The 17361-nt window shown below is 44.9% G+C and overlaps 1 protein-coding gene across 2 annotated transcripts in view; it reads left to right on the top strand.

The window, feature by feature from the left end:
- The window catches only part of LOC115559907 (protein kinase C epsilon type), an 80931-nt gene that overhangs the window by 19602 nt on the left and 43968 nt on the right, over window positions 1–17361 (top strand). For both annotated transcript variants that reach the window (XM_030379090.1, XM_030379091.1), the window contains exon 3: window positions 16848–16911. In XM_030379090.1, the coding sequence (XP_030234950.1) occupies window positions 16848–16911 (64 nt within the window). The remainder of the gene's footprint in view (window positions 1–16847; window positions 16912–17361) is intronic.

Genomic DNA, 17361 nt, shown 5'->3' with positions numbered 1-17361 from the left:
ACCCACACATTACAAACAAACCTCTGACCTGTTTCACATGTATACATATACAAATGCTATGAGCATGAGATTTTGTTTCATGTAAACATCTTTTAAGTATAACTACTAGTACAACTACTACTACTACTACTGCCACTTCTACTACTATTTTAAATTGTTTGAGGCTATGCACATTTTTTTCCACTTTGTCAATGTGGCAGCACGAGCTATGGAGTGATGTCCCTTTTCTTAAGGCAGTATCGGTAGCATTAATTATTGCCAGACAACGCCACCCTGGGAATTTCACCCAGAGATGTATTTTAAGTGGACTAGCACAAATGAAGGAAAGGCACTGAGGTCCGTTATGCAATGAGGCAGAGACGGCAGTTCGATCATACAAAAATACTTTTATTTATACAAAATGTCCGTTCTTAAAACTAGAGAATTACTCACTAAGGAGGGAAATTGGGTGCTGAGATCCAATCAGTGCTGAGACCTACTGTGAACACCTGCATCCAAAGGAAAGGGGGTCCCAGGAACACCACACGTAAAACAAATGAAAAATAAACCAAATGCAAACACAATACAAAAGGGACACCGTGACCAGGACACCAGTCCACCACCGTAGGCTCAGCACCTGAATTGAGGGGGATCGCAGAGCAACCAGTTAGAAAACATAATGGAAACAAAATAATAATAAGAGAAATTAATTAAATAAACAAAAACTATAATAAGTAAACACAAGGAGAAATCAGCAAAAACTCTTACATAACATAACATACACACTTTAAGATGTAGTGGCACCAACTAAACAAAAGAGATAGCGACACAACAGGAAAAGGAACAAACTATCGCTAGCCGAATGAACGGCAAAGCGATCGGGTCCGAGCTGGCCCTGGCAAGGCGGTAATAACGTGCAAGCAAAGCAGCAGTGGTTTTTATAGGTGGATTGGCCGCCGCTGCGCCGCTACTGTCGGCCACCCAATCGGGCAGTCCCGGCCAACGTGGCGTGGAGCAGGGAACGGGACGCTATCCAAAAGCGACAGTTCAGTAGGCGGCATCGGCTATGTATCGATGAGCAGCGCGCAGCCAGCAGCAACATCCAAGTGAGCCCTATCACTGCACAGAAGCGGAAATAGACGCACAGGAGCTACGTGACCCAGCCTCCGGCAAGCAAGAGCCTGTCACCGCACGGAAGCGGAAATGGACGCCCAGGCGCAACGTGACCCAGCCTACGGCAAGCAAGAGCCTGTCACCGCACGGAAGCGGAAATGGACGCCCAGGCGCAACGTGACCCAGCCTACGGCAAGCAAGAGCCTTTACAAAACAATAACTAAAATTAGTACTGGATGGGCAACATGCGAGAGAGATACAGCCGTGACCGGCAGCTCACCTGTCACCGCACGGAAGCGGAAATGGACGCCCAGGCGCAACGTGACCCAGCCTACGGCAAGCAAGAGGCCGACAGGTGTTCTACGCCCGCCTTTATAGATAGTCTCCCACCGTGATTGGCTGGGACTGCCGCACAGCTGACAGTCACCATGACAACAAACTACATATTGCCACATCAATAACTGTGTATTGCATCAAATGGTAACATCAGAAGTAGTAGGAAGTAGTAGATTAATAGCTATAGCCTTTACCCAACGCAGCCCATCACCTGGCCCAGGTGCTTTCTTACAACCATTTCTTCGTTTTCTTTTATTATCAACTGGCAGTTTGAACAAACTTCGGCTGAATACAAACAGACAAACCCACACATGCACAACTGTGTTGTCCTCACTGCAGTCTAGCAACTGCAGCTACACAACTAGTTAAACTCTTCCTTATAAATGAAGACGTGAGTCGTAGTAAGCTTTAGTTTAAGGTCAGAGTGAAAACTGTAACAAAACAAATACGAAAATTACCATTGAGCTCTGTAACAGGTGCTTTCCACATGTAAATAAATGTAAATAAAACGTTTTTAGCCACAAACATATCACATGCATTTTTCATGTAAATAGTACTTTCTATCATTAACTTATGAATGTAATTATGAAATTATCAACTTACGACGTTGCCTCTGTGACGTTTACAGTGATACAATCATGCGGTTGAACACAGAAATGTAGCTATGCAAATTCGGTTATCCTCCTCAGACTGCTAAACCAAAACGAACCTATGACCCGGAAACATTAGGGTGAAAACTGCTCTTTCAAAACAAATGTCCATTCAGATTTATGCGTGAAAGGCAACACACTCCCCGTCTGACCTCTTTGAGGTCATTAATTGACCCCGATGGACTACATGAGTCTCTGAACATCAGTCTTTAGTAAGAAGCAAGACAACTTCTGAGACTGGTCTGAAGAAAGTTTTTGAATGTCCCTGATTTGTGGTCCTCAATTCCACCTTCCTCACCCCTCCGTCTTCTCCAGGGAAGGCCTTTGTGATGGTAGCCACTGGCCAGTTGTTGCGGGTAGCTTGACTGTCTTTGAGCAGGACAACGTCTCCTATTTGCAGGTTTTGGTAAGATTTGGTCCATTTCTTGCGGCACTGCAAGGTTGGCAAGTACTCTCGACTCCGACGACGCCAGAATCTGTTGGCAAGAGCCTGTACTTGTCTCCTATGTTTGGTGAAGAGATCTTTATCTGTAAAGTCTCCTGGTGGAGGTGGGAGTTTTTTGAGTTAGGAGCATTGATGGTGACAGAATGAATGGATCGTCAGGATCATTAGAAACAGGGATAAGTGGCCTTGCATTTACAATAGCTGTCACTTCTGCCATCTTCCACAGGAGACCCAGACTGCGTTGAGTGGGCGCAGCCTCTCCGCTTAAGTCCACATCCTTCGCAACTGCAGCACAGTCTTCAGATGGAAAGGTTTCCAGGACTGTCTGGCTGTTGGAGGCAAACTTGTGGAGCCTGAGGTTTGACTCAGCCATTGACATCTGTGTTCTGCTCAACAAGCTGATGGCTTTGGCATCGGTCGACGCAGAACGAAGGCCGTCGTCCACATAGAAGTGGCGTTAATGAAGTTGACTGTGTCGGACCCATGTTCTCGTGCACCCTCTCTATTTGCTCTACTGAGTCCGTAGATGGCTACAGCTGGGGACGGACTGTTGCCGAAAACATGAACTTTCATTCTGTAGTCAATGATTTCTTTTGTCACATCATTGTCCCGGTACCACAGGAATCTCAGATCATTTCTGTGGTCCTCTCACACCAAAAAGCAGTGAAACATCTGCTGTATGTCTGCCAAGATGGCAACCTTTTCCTTACGGAACCGCATCAGAACTCTAGAGTCATACACAACCCTGATTTGGCCTGGTTTTTTGAGGGTGGTACACTCCAAAGGTTGGCAGGTACCAGCATTCTTCGTCCTCTTCTAGTACTGGAGCAACCTCTGCATGGTCGTTCTCCAATATTTTCCACATGAAAGTAATGGATTGGTGTTGCATCTCTGGCTTCTTTTTCAAGCTTTGTTGGAGTGATGCAAAGCGTCTGACTGCTTGTTCTCGATTGTTAGACAAGCATTGTCTGGGATACTTGAATTGGAGTGGAGCCACCCAGCTGTTTGATTCATTTCTGTCGACCTCTTTGTCCATTAGTTTCAAGAAGATGCTATCTTCAATAGAAGATGCTAGCTTGTTGTCATGTTCGGTGTGACTGAAAACTGTTTGGCCCAATGTTTCTTCCACGGACTTGCTAGTCTCTGAAATCCTGTCTCTCATCTCTTTTTCTTGGTGAACCCTTTCACCAAGAAAAGTTTGGTGAAAGGGTTCACTTTGAGCAAGAAGTTTGTAGCCTACTGGGTTCGAGTAGGGAGGGCCGGCCGTTGTCAAGCACGGTTGTCTTAAAGGTGTTGACTGTTGGTCTATGCGCTTTCCCCAAGCAGACTGCTCCAACCAGCACCCATCCTAGGTCCAAGCGTTGGGCAATGGGGGCATCGTGGGGGCCATTGACTTGTTCCCTAACTTTGTGCACTCTTATTATGTCTCTACCAAGTAACAGGAGGATCTCAGCAGTTGGGTCGACCTCTTGGATGTGCTCTGCTACCTTGACAAGATGTGGATGATGACGAGCTGCATTTGGGGTTGGGATTTCAGAGCGGTTGTCAAGTATGTCGTTGCACTCGATGAGTGGTGGGAGAGGGATCGTGACCTTTCCGTCGAGTGACTCGACCACGAGGTCTTCAGCCCTGCGCCCAGATGTTTCCGCTGCACCAGAGCATGTCTTCAGAGAGTATGGTTTGCACTCAATGTTAAACAGCTCAAAAAGGCTGGACCTTGCTAGCGACCGGTTGCTTTGGTCCTCTAGGATGACGTAGGCCTTGATAGGCCTGGTAGACCTTTAGGATATAGCTTCACAAGGCAAATCTTGGAACATGACCAGCCAATGTTTCCTGTGCAGTTTGAGTTAACAACAGCTTTAATGGTGCTGCTCTCTTCCTCCTCCCCGCCGTTGTGTGGTGGAGTTGAAGGGGCCTTGACTTGAGGTGCAGGTCCAGGGTGCATGGCAGAGTCGTGATAGGTGCTATCACACTCCAAACACTTAACTGCATTCGGACAGTCCTTAGCAAGGTGAGTAGTTGAGCCACAGCACTTAAAGCAGATTCCTTTTTCTTTGAGAAAGGCCTTTCTTTCCTCCAGCTTCATGGCTCTGAAGATTTTGCAGCGTTTGAGAGGATGTGGCTTGCCATGTATTGGACAGCTTTTGTTCAGGTCGCTGACTCCTTTGTTTATACTTAGGCTTGTTGGGGCGATGTCCGTCTTGTGGACTGAAATTGGGTACTTTGTGCCTTTAAAGAAGGTTTTTTCAGACTTTGCAGGCGAGCCACTAGTACTTGGGATAGCAAAGCTAGGGTCATTCCTTTTATGAGCTTCGCTGCACACAAACTTGCTGAAGAACTCAAACGGTGGAAATCTTCCTCTATTTTCTTCCTTGTGTTTTGAACCAACCAAAATCCATTTTTCTTGAAGCCCATAGGGCAGTTTCCCAACTATGGGTTCAATGCCGCGTGCGGTATCCAGGTAGGAGAGAGCTGGGAGGTAGCCATCCTCCTTAGCGCACTGCACTTCCATTAACAAGTCTGCTAGTTCCTGTAGCTTCGTCTGTTCTTTTGCTGAGACTCTTGGGAAATTATCGAGCCGGTCGAAAAGAGCTTTTTCAATTATTTCAGGTGCTGCATAACATTCCTGGAGGCGTTCCCAGGCCTTTGTGACGTGGTTGCCAGATTCTTTACCAAGCCATTTTGTCATTAAGTCCAATTCCTCAGTAGCTGTGAGGCCTTGCCCTTGAGTGGCGCTGATGTATGACGACTGCCAAGCACGATAATGTTCAGGCTGATCGTCAAACTGATATAAACTTGAACTCACCAGGTCCCGTCGAGCCAAATACTGCGCCAGGTGTTCGGCCGTGGGTCCAGTGTAGGGAGCTGTCGGTGCTCTCTGGGGATAGAAGGGCTGTGCTGACCTGTTCGAGTCAGTGTGGCTCACCTTTGAGCCTCTCTGTTGGTCAGATTCTCCATGCGGAGCCTGGTTTTCTATCTTAACCCCTGGTGGGACATATAGATCAGGAGGCTGACATGTTGACTGGGTAGCTTTAATGGCTGGCTGAGCTGGGGGGTCAGTAGAAGGATGGCCTTTATATTAGGATATAATGTGGATGTAATGGAGTATGGTGTATATATATTCCCACAGTTTCCTCTATATCTCTAAATTATCTTATAAGAAATGTTGTATTCCATGAATAGATGAAGTAGAAATAGGGTTGGTGTCACTGGGTTGATATACACATGGCATTGTGTATCTTCTATTAGATTTGGCCGTTCAGGACGGAGTGTTTCGCTCCAGGTCTCGTTTCTGTGGTTACGGTGGGGTACTGCAAGCACATGATTCCTTGGAACAAGGCTCATGTGATATTGGACCTCACTCACTCAAACACACACACACACACACACACACACACACACACACACACACACACACACACACACACACACACACACACAAACATATTAGATACAGTGGGGGTGGATGGGGTCAGCAGTAATTCAGTGTGTTGGGATGTGTGTGTGATGACAAGGTTCAATGAAGCTGGGATAATGTAAACATCAGTCCATGGTGGGACGTTGGCCAGTGATCTGTGTCCTGCTTTGATCAGGAATAGGACATTCTGCACCTCTGTCACTCAGTGAGGCATCCGGGCTGTAAACGACATGTTCATGTCCTCATTCCGTTCAAACGTTGACAATTTGAACACTTGTTGAAGGCTTTCCAAGTGTATCGTGTGTAGCAATGCAGAAAATATGATTTGTTGGTGTTAATAGCAATGAAGCGATGTACAACCAAAATCCATATTTTACTCAAAATGCGGTTATTTTGTGTTTTTGAGATGTAATGATCCTCCAGGAAATCCGTTGCAATCTCATGTGATTTCAATTTCATATTTGCTTCTATGGCTCCAAGCAGATTAATGGGCGGAGTCTATACTCCCTCCTGGTTATGGAGAGAAACAGATTAATGGCAAGGTCTATTCTCCCTCCTGGTTATGGAGAGAAGCAGATTAATGGGTGGAGTCTATTCTCCCTCCTGGCTATGGAGAGAAACAGATTTATGGGCGGAGTCTATTCTCCCTCCTGGCTATGGAGAAATCCGATTAATGGGAGGAGTATGTTTTCTCTGCTGGCTATGGAGACAAGCGGACTCTTTATTCGTTGACGTGAAGATGAATATTCAGATACTTTTTGCCGTGTATTAAGTAGTTGTGTAGTAGTCACTTCACTCTGTGAAATGTTACAGATTTCTTTACAATTTTAGATCCTGTTGTCCATCATTTTAGTATTAGCTCATATTTTCTAATATTATTTTAATATGATAAGCTTAATTGCCGGATTCTGTCTGGTGGCGTTGCATCAATGTATTGACTCACCATCCAATCCTAGTGAGATGACCTAAACATCCTTTGGAACATCCTATAGCCATCGGTTAAATGGGGGTTTGAGGGATGGTTAACCTATACCATACAGATTGTCTATCTTGGGTCTTTTATTTGAGGAGATATTGCTCATACAGCAATCCAGAGGTCCTGGTGCATGTAACCCAGGCCTGGAGAGGGTGTGATGGGGGCCGGGAGGCTTGTTTGTGTGTGTGTGTGTGTGTGTGTGTGTGTGGGGGGGAGGGGGATGTCCGGGTCTAGACTGTGGTGTCCGGCTCTATGGGCGACCAAACGTTCCTACACTATAACCGGAGGCCGTCCTATAGCCCAGCCTCTAAATTACATAAATAAAGTACAGTTGATACAAAAGTCAATTCTAGAAACTAATTTGGGGGGGGGGGGTTGTTGTGGTTAGGGTGAGGCGTCTGCTGTCTCCGTTGGAGCCGAGATGCAGGCTTCTAAATACAGAGTCCTCGTCCTCCTCGGTTTTCTTCCCAATGACAGGAGATCTGATTTACAAGATGAATACAAAAAATGAGGACTTTATTGATCTTCATTTGAGAGCGACCGAGCTGCATGACTGGCAGAGGCTAGACTACTGGCACAGAAAAGTCCTTTATAGGGATCACAGCTGTGCACAGGAAACGGTGAGTATATGTATTCTCTCCCAGCTCCTGACTTCATATCAATGAAAAAGGCTGCCATCAGCTAGGCATACTTCGCAGCAATGGATCATTGTGTGTGGGTGTGTGTGCGTGCAATTGTGAGTGTGTGCGGGTATGATTTTGTGCAACTCTGTGTGTGTGTGTGTGTGTGTGTGTGTGTGTGTGTGTGTGTGTGTGTGTGTGTGTGTGTGTGTGTGTGTGTGTGTGTGTGTGTGTGTGTGTGTGTGTGTGTGTGGGTGTAGACACAAGCAGATGGGAGCATTGGCAACTTCCGACAACCCTCTTCCCACAGTTCATGTAGAGAGAACAGGAGAGAACATGAGAGACGCAGTCTTCGAGAAGGTATACCATTGAAAAGGCTGCCTGACTGCGGCTCTTGCGGCTTACAGACCATGGGCCCTATCTTGCATCCGGCGCAAGTGACTTAGTCACTGGCGCATGTGTCGTTGCTAGTTTACAACTGGCGCAGAGCGTTCTTTTCCCACCACAGCCACTCGCCGGTAAATTAGGGATTGATCATGCGCCCCAAGGGGCGGTTCGGCGGAAGGAGGAGGCGTGTTCTTGCGCAAACGGTATTTTGCCGTTTCTGAATACCATTGCGCTACTGACCAGGAAATACCTGGTTTAAAGTCAGTGGTGCGTTGTTCAGATGCTATTTTAAGGGCGCATGCATACATGCGCATGCGATGCATAAGGATTGCTTGTGCACCTCGCGTATACACTTTGCTTCTCCCATCTACCTAGCCGCACATTCTTGGTAAATTATTTGGGAAAGAACAGCTGATGCAGCGGTAATAAATTGTACTTTTAAATCAATGCATCTGCAAACACCGTACAGCAAACACATATTTTCTTGACATAAGCATTGTGTAGGCCTACATGCCCATAACTTTTAGGATTGATGAGAATTTGATCGTGAAAAACATTGTTTTACCGCGAGTGAGTGTAAAGAATGAATGAATGCGCGCGTGTGTGCTCTGTTTAAACACACGCAAACTAAACACGTAACGCATAATACAATCAATGGCAATGTCTATTACCGCGGGGACACATGCATATTAGGATAGCATACAATACTGATAAGAAACAATGTTTATAATGTATTGCGTATATCATTAAATAGAACCACAGTTACCGCATATCACATGTTATATCATATACGTTTTCTTTGCCGAAATTTATTTGAGGACTCAGTATTTCTGAAGTTGTGGAAGAAAACCCCTTATTCCATGTGTGAATTAGGCCATATTATTTGGCAATAAACTGAGCCATTTGCAGTTTGAAATTCATGTGCATTTGTCTCATCGGAGACTGCAGACGCGCTGTCAAAATATCAACTCGTCCGATTCAAATGCGCCCATGGCTCTTAAAGGGGATGGGAGCTGGCACTCTCATTGGTTTGTTGGACGTTACGCCCAAACCACACCTACGGGTAACTATGCTGCTTCAGACCAACCCTTTTGACACTTGCGCCGCGACGCAAGTGTCATTTATCCGCCTGTAAAATAGCGATAGCGCCGTAGTATGGAGTCAGTTTCCTGCCATAATTCAAACCTGAAAAAAAAAGTTTCAAAGGCTTGTAAGTCTGGGTTTGAAAACTCAACACCTTGTAATAAAGGTTTTGCAACACTGAAAAAAGAGATTATAACCTGAAAAAAAATAAAACTAAAATTCAAACATCTGTAAACATGATTTTGTGTTCTATTTTATCTTCTTCATCATTTTCACCAACACATTTTCAAAGTTCAAACAATTTCACCAGCGCATTTGCAGAGTTTCAAATCTGGCACTGTTCTAACAGTGTATTTCATTGTTGCCCGGTTTTGAAACCTTGTAAATGGGATTCTGCAAACAGGTGTTCATACATTGAGAAATATGTTTTGAAAGGTTGAATATTTAGTTTTAAAAACTTGTAAAGGTGTACGTTAACGACATTACAACGTATTTTTTCAGAACTGACTTTTCAGCACTGACTTTTCAGAGATTTGACCACACAGGCGCAAGCTTTGAGTCACGTGAATATTGGCAGTGTTCTGACGCCACTCGTTTTGAAACTCCTGACAGTCGAATCTGAAAACGTTCCTGGGGGCCGGACCATTTAGCTCTAAACCTATTGGTTGCTCTCGGCTGACGAACATTCCAATCACATGTGAAGTTCACCGGGCTGTGCGTGATTGACAGTGCTCTGCCGATGACACAAATAACAAGCGTCTGGAACCATGGCTGTTTCCCAAAGTGAAGGCTGCAGCCTTGCTAGGACGCGTCCTTGCTAGTCGCGTCCTATGGAGATGAGACTCTGGTTCCAGAAAATGGAAATCAAAATCAACCCGTTGTTATTCGTGTCATCGGCAGAGCACTGTCAATCAAGAACAGCCCGGTGAACGGCACATGTGATTGGAATGTACGTCAGCCGAGAGCAACCAATAGGTTTAGAGCTAAATGGTCCCGCCCCCAGGAACGTTTTCAGATTCGACTGTCAGGAGTTTCAAAACGAGTGGCGTCAGAACACTGCCATTATTCACGTGACTCAAAGCTTGCGCTCAAATCTCTGAAAAGTCAGTGCTGAAAAGGCAGTTCTGAAAAAATACGTTACAATGTCGTAAACGTACACCTTTACAAGTTTTTAAAACTAAATATTCAACCTTTCAAAACGTATTTCTCAATGTATGAACACCTGTTTGCAGAATCCCATTTACAAGGTTTCAAAACCGGGCAACAATGAAATACACCGTTAGAACAGTGCCAGATTTGAAACTCTGCAAATGCGCTGGTGAAATTGTTTGAACTTTGAAAATGTGTTGCTGAAAATGATGAAGAAGATAATATAGAACACAAAATCATGTTTACAGATGTTTGAATTTTAGTTTTAGTTTTTTTCAGGTTATAATCTCTTTTTTCAGTGTTGCAAAACCTTTTTTACCAGGTGTTGAGTTTTCAAACCCAGACTTACAAGCCTTTGAAACTTTTTTTTTCAGGTTTGAATTATGGCAGGAAACTGACTCCATACCGTAGAACCGCCCCCAAAGCTACTTGCGCTTTGCGCTTCCCACTTGCGTTTCAGACCGTTAAAATAGGGCCCCATGTGTCTGTGTAGGTCTATGGTGCCTTACAAAATGAATGCTCTAGAATTTGTTACAATACGATTTACATTTTTTGTAAAAAGAAACTTTTATTCAGAAATGAGGTGTCGTGAGCAACTCCTGTGTTTGTCCCATAAAGAAGCCTCTATGGAAATGGTTGGTGTTATTTTACTGTATTGGAGTGTTTGATGTGCTGGGAAAGTCCCTAGAGCTCCTGTTCTAGAAGAAACTGAGAGTCAGGGGGCTGGCAGACTGGTTGACTAGTGCCAAAGTACCAATCACCCAGCAATATCTCTCTTAAACGCACGGTAGGGCTGACTGTGTGTGTGTTCCTATGTGTATAATTGTGTGTGTGCCTGCATGTGCATGTTTGTCTGCTAGTGTCCTGCAATTGTTTTGACTTTCAACCGGGGATCCAGACAGTAACCAGGGCATCAACTGGCCTTTTGTTCATCGCATTTATCCAAACCAGGTCACATGGAGCAGGGGGGGAGGTGGGGGGGGGGGGGGACAGGTATATTGTGGATCTCTCAGTAGCTCAAGGAAATCTCCACATGTAACATAAAATACTTATTTTGCGGGAAAGGTTGTGATGCAGAATACCTCAGCACATTCAGAAAACAGATTGTTGGCTGAGATACTCTCTCTCCGTCTCTGTCTGTTGTCTCTCTCTCTCTCTCAATTTGGATATATAGGGTATAAGGTAATGCTTTTAAACTATAATAGACGGTTCAAATAGTTTATTTGCTTGCATTCATCCATCCAAGTGTACACTGAACTGAATGTATGACACCGCTTTGTACTATGTAGCTTTGTCTCTCTCTCTCTTCTTGTCGTCACCTGGAATAAACACATCAGTGGGCACACGTATCCATCCCACCACCCTGGCAATACTGATTGAAAGGGCTAGCCTGTGTACATTTACCCCTGGTTATTAAACTCCTAGCCTACGGCTAGCATTGATTTTTATTTGACGTTGCAATCGGCCGATGTTAAACTGTCGCTGACGTCGCGATTGAATCAGGAGAGATGGAGAGAGATAGCCCAGTTATCCCTCGTGAAGGCTTTCTCGTGCGCGCTTCTCAAGACAGATGCAAGGTCCTGGCTTCTTTCAGGTTTTGAGCAGACGGCATACAGTTGAAAGACTAAATGCTTGGGATGGCCCTTCAAACATTAGCACTCTGTGGCGTTGTCTTGTGTGTCGCTCAGCAGCTGAAGATAGGCTAAGAGCGGTGGGCCTTGTGGGCCCAAGCCAACTGACTTCTCTCTGACCAGAAGGCTACCATCATCATATTATGATGATCTATTACATTGAAGTATTTAAAGTGTACAGGAGTGTTCCCAACCTAAAAGGAACAGAGCAGTTGCATGGAGAGAGAGAGTGTTTGTGAGTGTGTACTGTAGCTGGGTTCTGGACAATGCTACGACATCGTTTATTCAACAGGGACAAATTAGGCTCGGACAGACATGGCTAAACAGAAGGACAGGCTTGAGTGGCTGTCGACAAGTGTGTGTGCGTGCGTGTGTGTGTGTGTGTGTGAGATTTGTTTGAAGTGCACAGACACACTGCATTAATAACAGTTCCTCCTTTACCCTTTAGTTGTGCTCTCTGTGTCTGTGTTGTTCCTTATAGTGCACCTCATTTCATTCAGCAAGATAGGCAGTGTCACTTTGACTTATTACAACACAAATACTCAAAGCAACATTGAAAGTTAAGTAACACAGTTTATGGAGGGGTTCAAGTTCTAGTTTGAGGTAAATGAACAAGAAAATATCTAATAGTTTCAAGGTTGCTGTAAAGGTTGTTCTCTTAAATATACTGTTCCACTCTATTTCTGGTGTGTGTGGATGGGGGGATATCCATGTTTGAGTGAGTGTTTGTATGTTTCTCTGTTTATCTAGGTGTGTGTGTGTGTGTGTGTGTGTGTGTGTGTGTGTGTGTGTGTGTGTGTGTGTGTGTGTGTGTGTGTGTGTGTGTGTGTGTGTGTGCGTGTTTGCGTGCGTGCATTGAAGTGCAAAAGGGTCAAAACGACACCTAATTCTAAATGTGTACTCATTAAATAAATAAAAAGTCAAAAATAAAATAGAATGCCGTAATAACCAGCGTATTTGAATGAATGTCGTCAATGAGGTGTAGTTTTGACTAGAGATGCACCGATCAACCGGCCGCCGATTAAAAAAGCCGGTTTTGTATCCAATCGGCCACAATCGGTGACCTGCCGGTCACTGTCGTAATTTCCGGTTTTCGGCCGATCAAACTCACCCGCATGCGCGGTGCGTAGCAGCTCAAGGCGCCCAGAGCGCGGGAAGAAAAACATGTCGCTGATTTGGACTTATTTCACTGTGTGCCAGGACGACCCAAAACACGCTGTTTGTAATGCTTGCAAGTCAAAAATAAGCCGTGGGGGATCATGTTGCTAGGTACGCGTCCTGCGTCCCTGACGCATTCAAATCTGAAAGGACGCACTAAACTCACTATCCATGCGTCCCGGGGACGCATCTAATTTTCCCCATGAAAAACGATACATTGTGAACATTAAACAACTCGTGTTTAATCACAGTAACTGGCCAAAGAAACCTTCTTGTGAGCAGACCAGACAAGCACTGTTTCAACCCTCTGCGCATCTACTCGGCGCAGACGTGATCCCCTGTTCAAAGTATCGCGACATGCTAATTTAGCCGCTACCAAAACAACTAGCTCGTCACCGCTGATTTCATTTCAACAATTAAAAATACAAACTTCATAGTAAATAAACCCACGTTTCCACTGCTCGATGCTGTGCTCATTCGTGTCGATTATGTTGTAACGTTTAGGGGACGTGCTGTAATGAAATAAATGAGACATAATCCGGTGGTGGTGATGAAAACTACATTGAACGGCAGCCTACATATTGTTATGCCCAAACGGCGCCTGCGCATACATCGCGCTTCCAACGAGATCCCGTTTTTCTCGAGAAACAGGCAGAGAAGAGAGAACGCAAAAATACCACCAAAGAAAAAGATGAAACCTATTGCAGGTCAGCAAACTATTGCAGCTGCATTTTCTGTCCCCACTACCTCTGCACTCCTCCCTGACTCTGATCAGCCTAGAGAGAGTACCTCAACATTGCCTGTACCTACTTCTGCCTCCCCCTCTACTGAGCCTGATGAGCCCACTGCAGAAGAATTGCCTCAACCTTCTACATGTTCCTCCCAAAAAAAGCGAACTTTTCTGAAGCAGTGGCTCACCACATACAAATGGCTGCGCTTTTCAGATGACAATTTCATGTATTGAGTTTAACACTATTAATTTCATTTAAGAAATAGAATAATAATAAAAAAGAAACACATTTTTTAAACTGGGGAGTCGGGACCCATTGAATTTCTCAGGGACCCACCCAACTCGCCACCTGTGGGTCCCGGGGACTCACTACATTGAAAACCTATCAACATATTATATGATTATAATTATTTCTTAGAAAATCGGTATCGGAAAAACCGGTTTTGGCAGGTCAGACCTCCTTAAAAACCGGAAATCGGTATCGGCCAAGAATTTTGCAATCGGTGCATCTCTAGTTTTGACCCATTTGGCCTTCACATGTGTGTGCTAGAGAGAGGGGGTCTGTTGTGTGTCACTCCAAGAAGTGTGCGTCCGCGGCAAGGAACACACTGCCTTAACAGATAAAACACAATGTCTCTCTCTCTATCTCCGTCCCTCTCTCTCTCTCTCTCTCTCTCTCTATCATGCAACAATCAATCAATCAACACACAAACACACTCACACACACACACACACACACACACACACACACACACACACAGAGACAGCACAAAGACTGTGTGGTTTTTAGAGAGATGTAATTAAGGCATTAGTGGATGCAGACAAAACAACTCAATTGCATTGGGAAAAGCTTTTTAATTTGCCTGTGTTTATGCTTTTATGCTGTGTGTGGGCACGTGCATATATGTGTGTACCTCCACACACATAAATTATGCATGCAAGTGTGTTAGGTTATTAAACAGAGATCAAACAAGAGAGAGGGAGAGCAGAGCCCTGTCCGTTAACATGCAGAGTCTATTTCAGGGAGTTGGTGATGAATAAAGTCTGGGATCCTATTTGAAAATATAAAAGATCATTCTACATGTGCATCCATGGATGGCTTGTGTCAATTTTATGGGCACATGCACGCACACACAAACAAATACTAGTCCAAGTCATTCCTAACTAAGATAAACTAATATGGATATTTGCAGACACACACACACACACACACACACACACACACACACACACACACACACACACACACACACACACACACACACACACACACCATTGATATTTGATAGAGCTTAAGTCAATTCACTTAATTTTGCCTTGATGGGATTTCAGTTTATTTCTATGTAATTTATCAGTTAATTAGCTTTTGTCGTGTCAAAAGCTGCACAGACAATGTGACCCTGTCAAATGGTCATTTATTTGCAAATTTTAACTATGAAGACTATGGGCCTGTCCGTAAATAAGATCAGGTTTTCCAAGGCCAAGTAGAGGGAGCAAGAGACCTGGTGAACCGCTGGCGTTCCTATCAACACTTATCCCTCGTCCAGCCAGCTAAGACCCTAATGTGTGTGTGTGTGTTTGTGTGTGTGTGTGTGTTTGTGTGTGTGTGTGTGCGTGCGTGTGCGTGTGCGCGTGCGTGCGTGCGTGTGTGGACAGCGCATAAAAAAACAAAAGTGGTTCATAGACTTACACACCCACTCACAATAACACACACACACAAACACGCACACACACACACACACACGCACACACCGAGGGACCTTTTCCTTCCTTAGCCGTCTCTATATTTAGTGACCTGTGTACCTGTGGGTCTGAGCACGCTCCCTGAGCAGCTGATGAATGGTGGCCACTGAGTGACCTCACAGGAAGGGAGGGTGTGTGTGTGTGTATAAAAATAGGCTTTTGTGTGTGTGTGTGTGTGTGTGTGTGTGTGTGTGTGTGTGTGTGTGTGTGTGTGTGTGTGTGTGTGTGTGTGTGTGTGTGTGTGTGTGTGTGTGTGTGTGTGTGTGGTGAGACACAGTAGAGGTGATAAGGAAATGAGTATTGAACTGTAGACATCATGGTTGTCCGGTCGTCGTGGGGCCCCTGGCACATCGCTTATCTTCCTCTTCCTCATCCCGTCCTCTGCTGGTTTATGTTACAGCTCCTTTTGGCCCATGCAACTCTAATGATTACATAGCATTATTATGTAATGTAATGTATTATGTAGTGTATGTTACTGAAATGCCTTCAGTCATTTTTTATTCTTGGGCAGGGCTACCAACGGTCAATCTCCCTTCAGGCAGAATCAATAAGCAGAGCTCAGGTGTGTCACAGGAAAAACCAATCAGCAGGCCACCGGGTAACCATATTAATCAGAGGTAGGTTAGGGCCAATCAGAGGTAATGTATGCAATAACAGGTGTTCAACCTATAGCGGGGTTCATCAAATGAAACCACCCTACCTGTGGTGTAGGGATTTGGTTGTCCTTTACCCCTGCTAATCAAACTCCCCTCTCGCAGCTGTGTCTGATCTTCCAACGAGCCACACCTGGCTCTCCACCTCCGGCTCACGCCTCGGCCACACCCCCACATTGGTAGCGCCGACTTTAGTCCAAAAAAGAAAAGCTGTGTTAAAACGTCTGTGTCGCACATGTTGAAACCATACCTTTATGTTTTTGCGGACCTTTAGATATCAGCATTTGAGATGTGCATCATTGATGGGTGCACCGGTATATGGAGATGTATCATTTGGATAAAGACCAACATCTGTAAGGACCTACTTTAGAATTAGGAGTCCTTGATCAAAGAAGAATTGTGGGATTAAAAATCTCAGTAGATGAAGCAAGCTGTAGTAGTTGTTTAGACCGGCTGGGCATTTGTGTACTGTCTGTGTGTGTGTATAGGAGTTATTTTTATAATTTCCCATCTGAGGTGTAGATTGCAACAGGCGTACCACCCCAGAAGTGGTTTCTTGGCACCAGATGGAAAACCTTTTGGATCAATCAAATACAACAGCTACCTTGAAACACATGCAATCAACATGGAACCTACAGTAAAGAGTTACACAAGGACATTATAACTCAAGCCTCTGTAAAGATCTTCCCTGACTTTGTCTCTCTTACATGTCTCTCCCTTTTTTCTCTTATCCTTGTTTGGACTCACCTTGTGCTCCTGATCTTGTCCTGCTGTAGATCGACTTGGAGCCAGAGGGGAAGGTGTATGTGGTCATTGACCTCTCCGGTTCCTCCAGCGAAGGTAAGAAGGACCAACAAGCCCATCAAAGGCTAATGCCAGTGTGTGTTGTCTGAATGTGCTCATTTATCATTATGTAGTAGTGTTGTCAATTGGCCAACCCTGTCATCAGGTATCTCTTCACAACATCTCCCTCTGCTTCCAGGTGGGTGTGTAACCGCCCACTTTACCACTTTGTCATTGCTATCACTGAGCCCTCGCTCTAAGTGTCATTATATTGCTTTTTTCATGGCCCGGTTTCCGCTTATGGATCTCATGAATCGGTTGAAAGGCCAAGCGATACGGCCGTGTTAACCACATTTCATCCTCCTCTTTCTGTCCTTCATTCTTTCTCACTGTGCCTCCCCCACTCCCTCTCCTCAGCCCCCTATCTCATGTGATGTGTCGGTGTGTCGTGGTTGTAGGTTGCTTCACTTAATCCTAATCCTGAATCTTAATCCCAAATCTGTTCTG

Source organism: Gadus morhua, chromosome 15 (assembly GCF_902167405.1).
Source record: "Gadus morhua chromosome 15, gadMor3.0, whole genome shotgun sequence".
In the NCBI taxonomy this organism is placed as follows: Eukaryota; Metazoa; Chordata; class Actinopteri; order Gadiformes; family Gadidae; genus Gadus; species Gadus morhua.
Note: the sequence above shows the minus strand (reverse complement) of the source record. Positions and strands in the feature narration are given on the sequence as shown.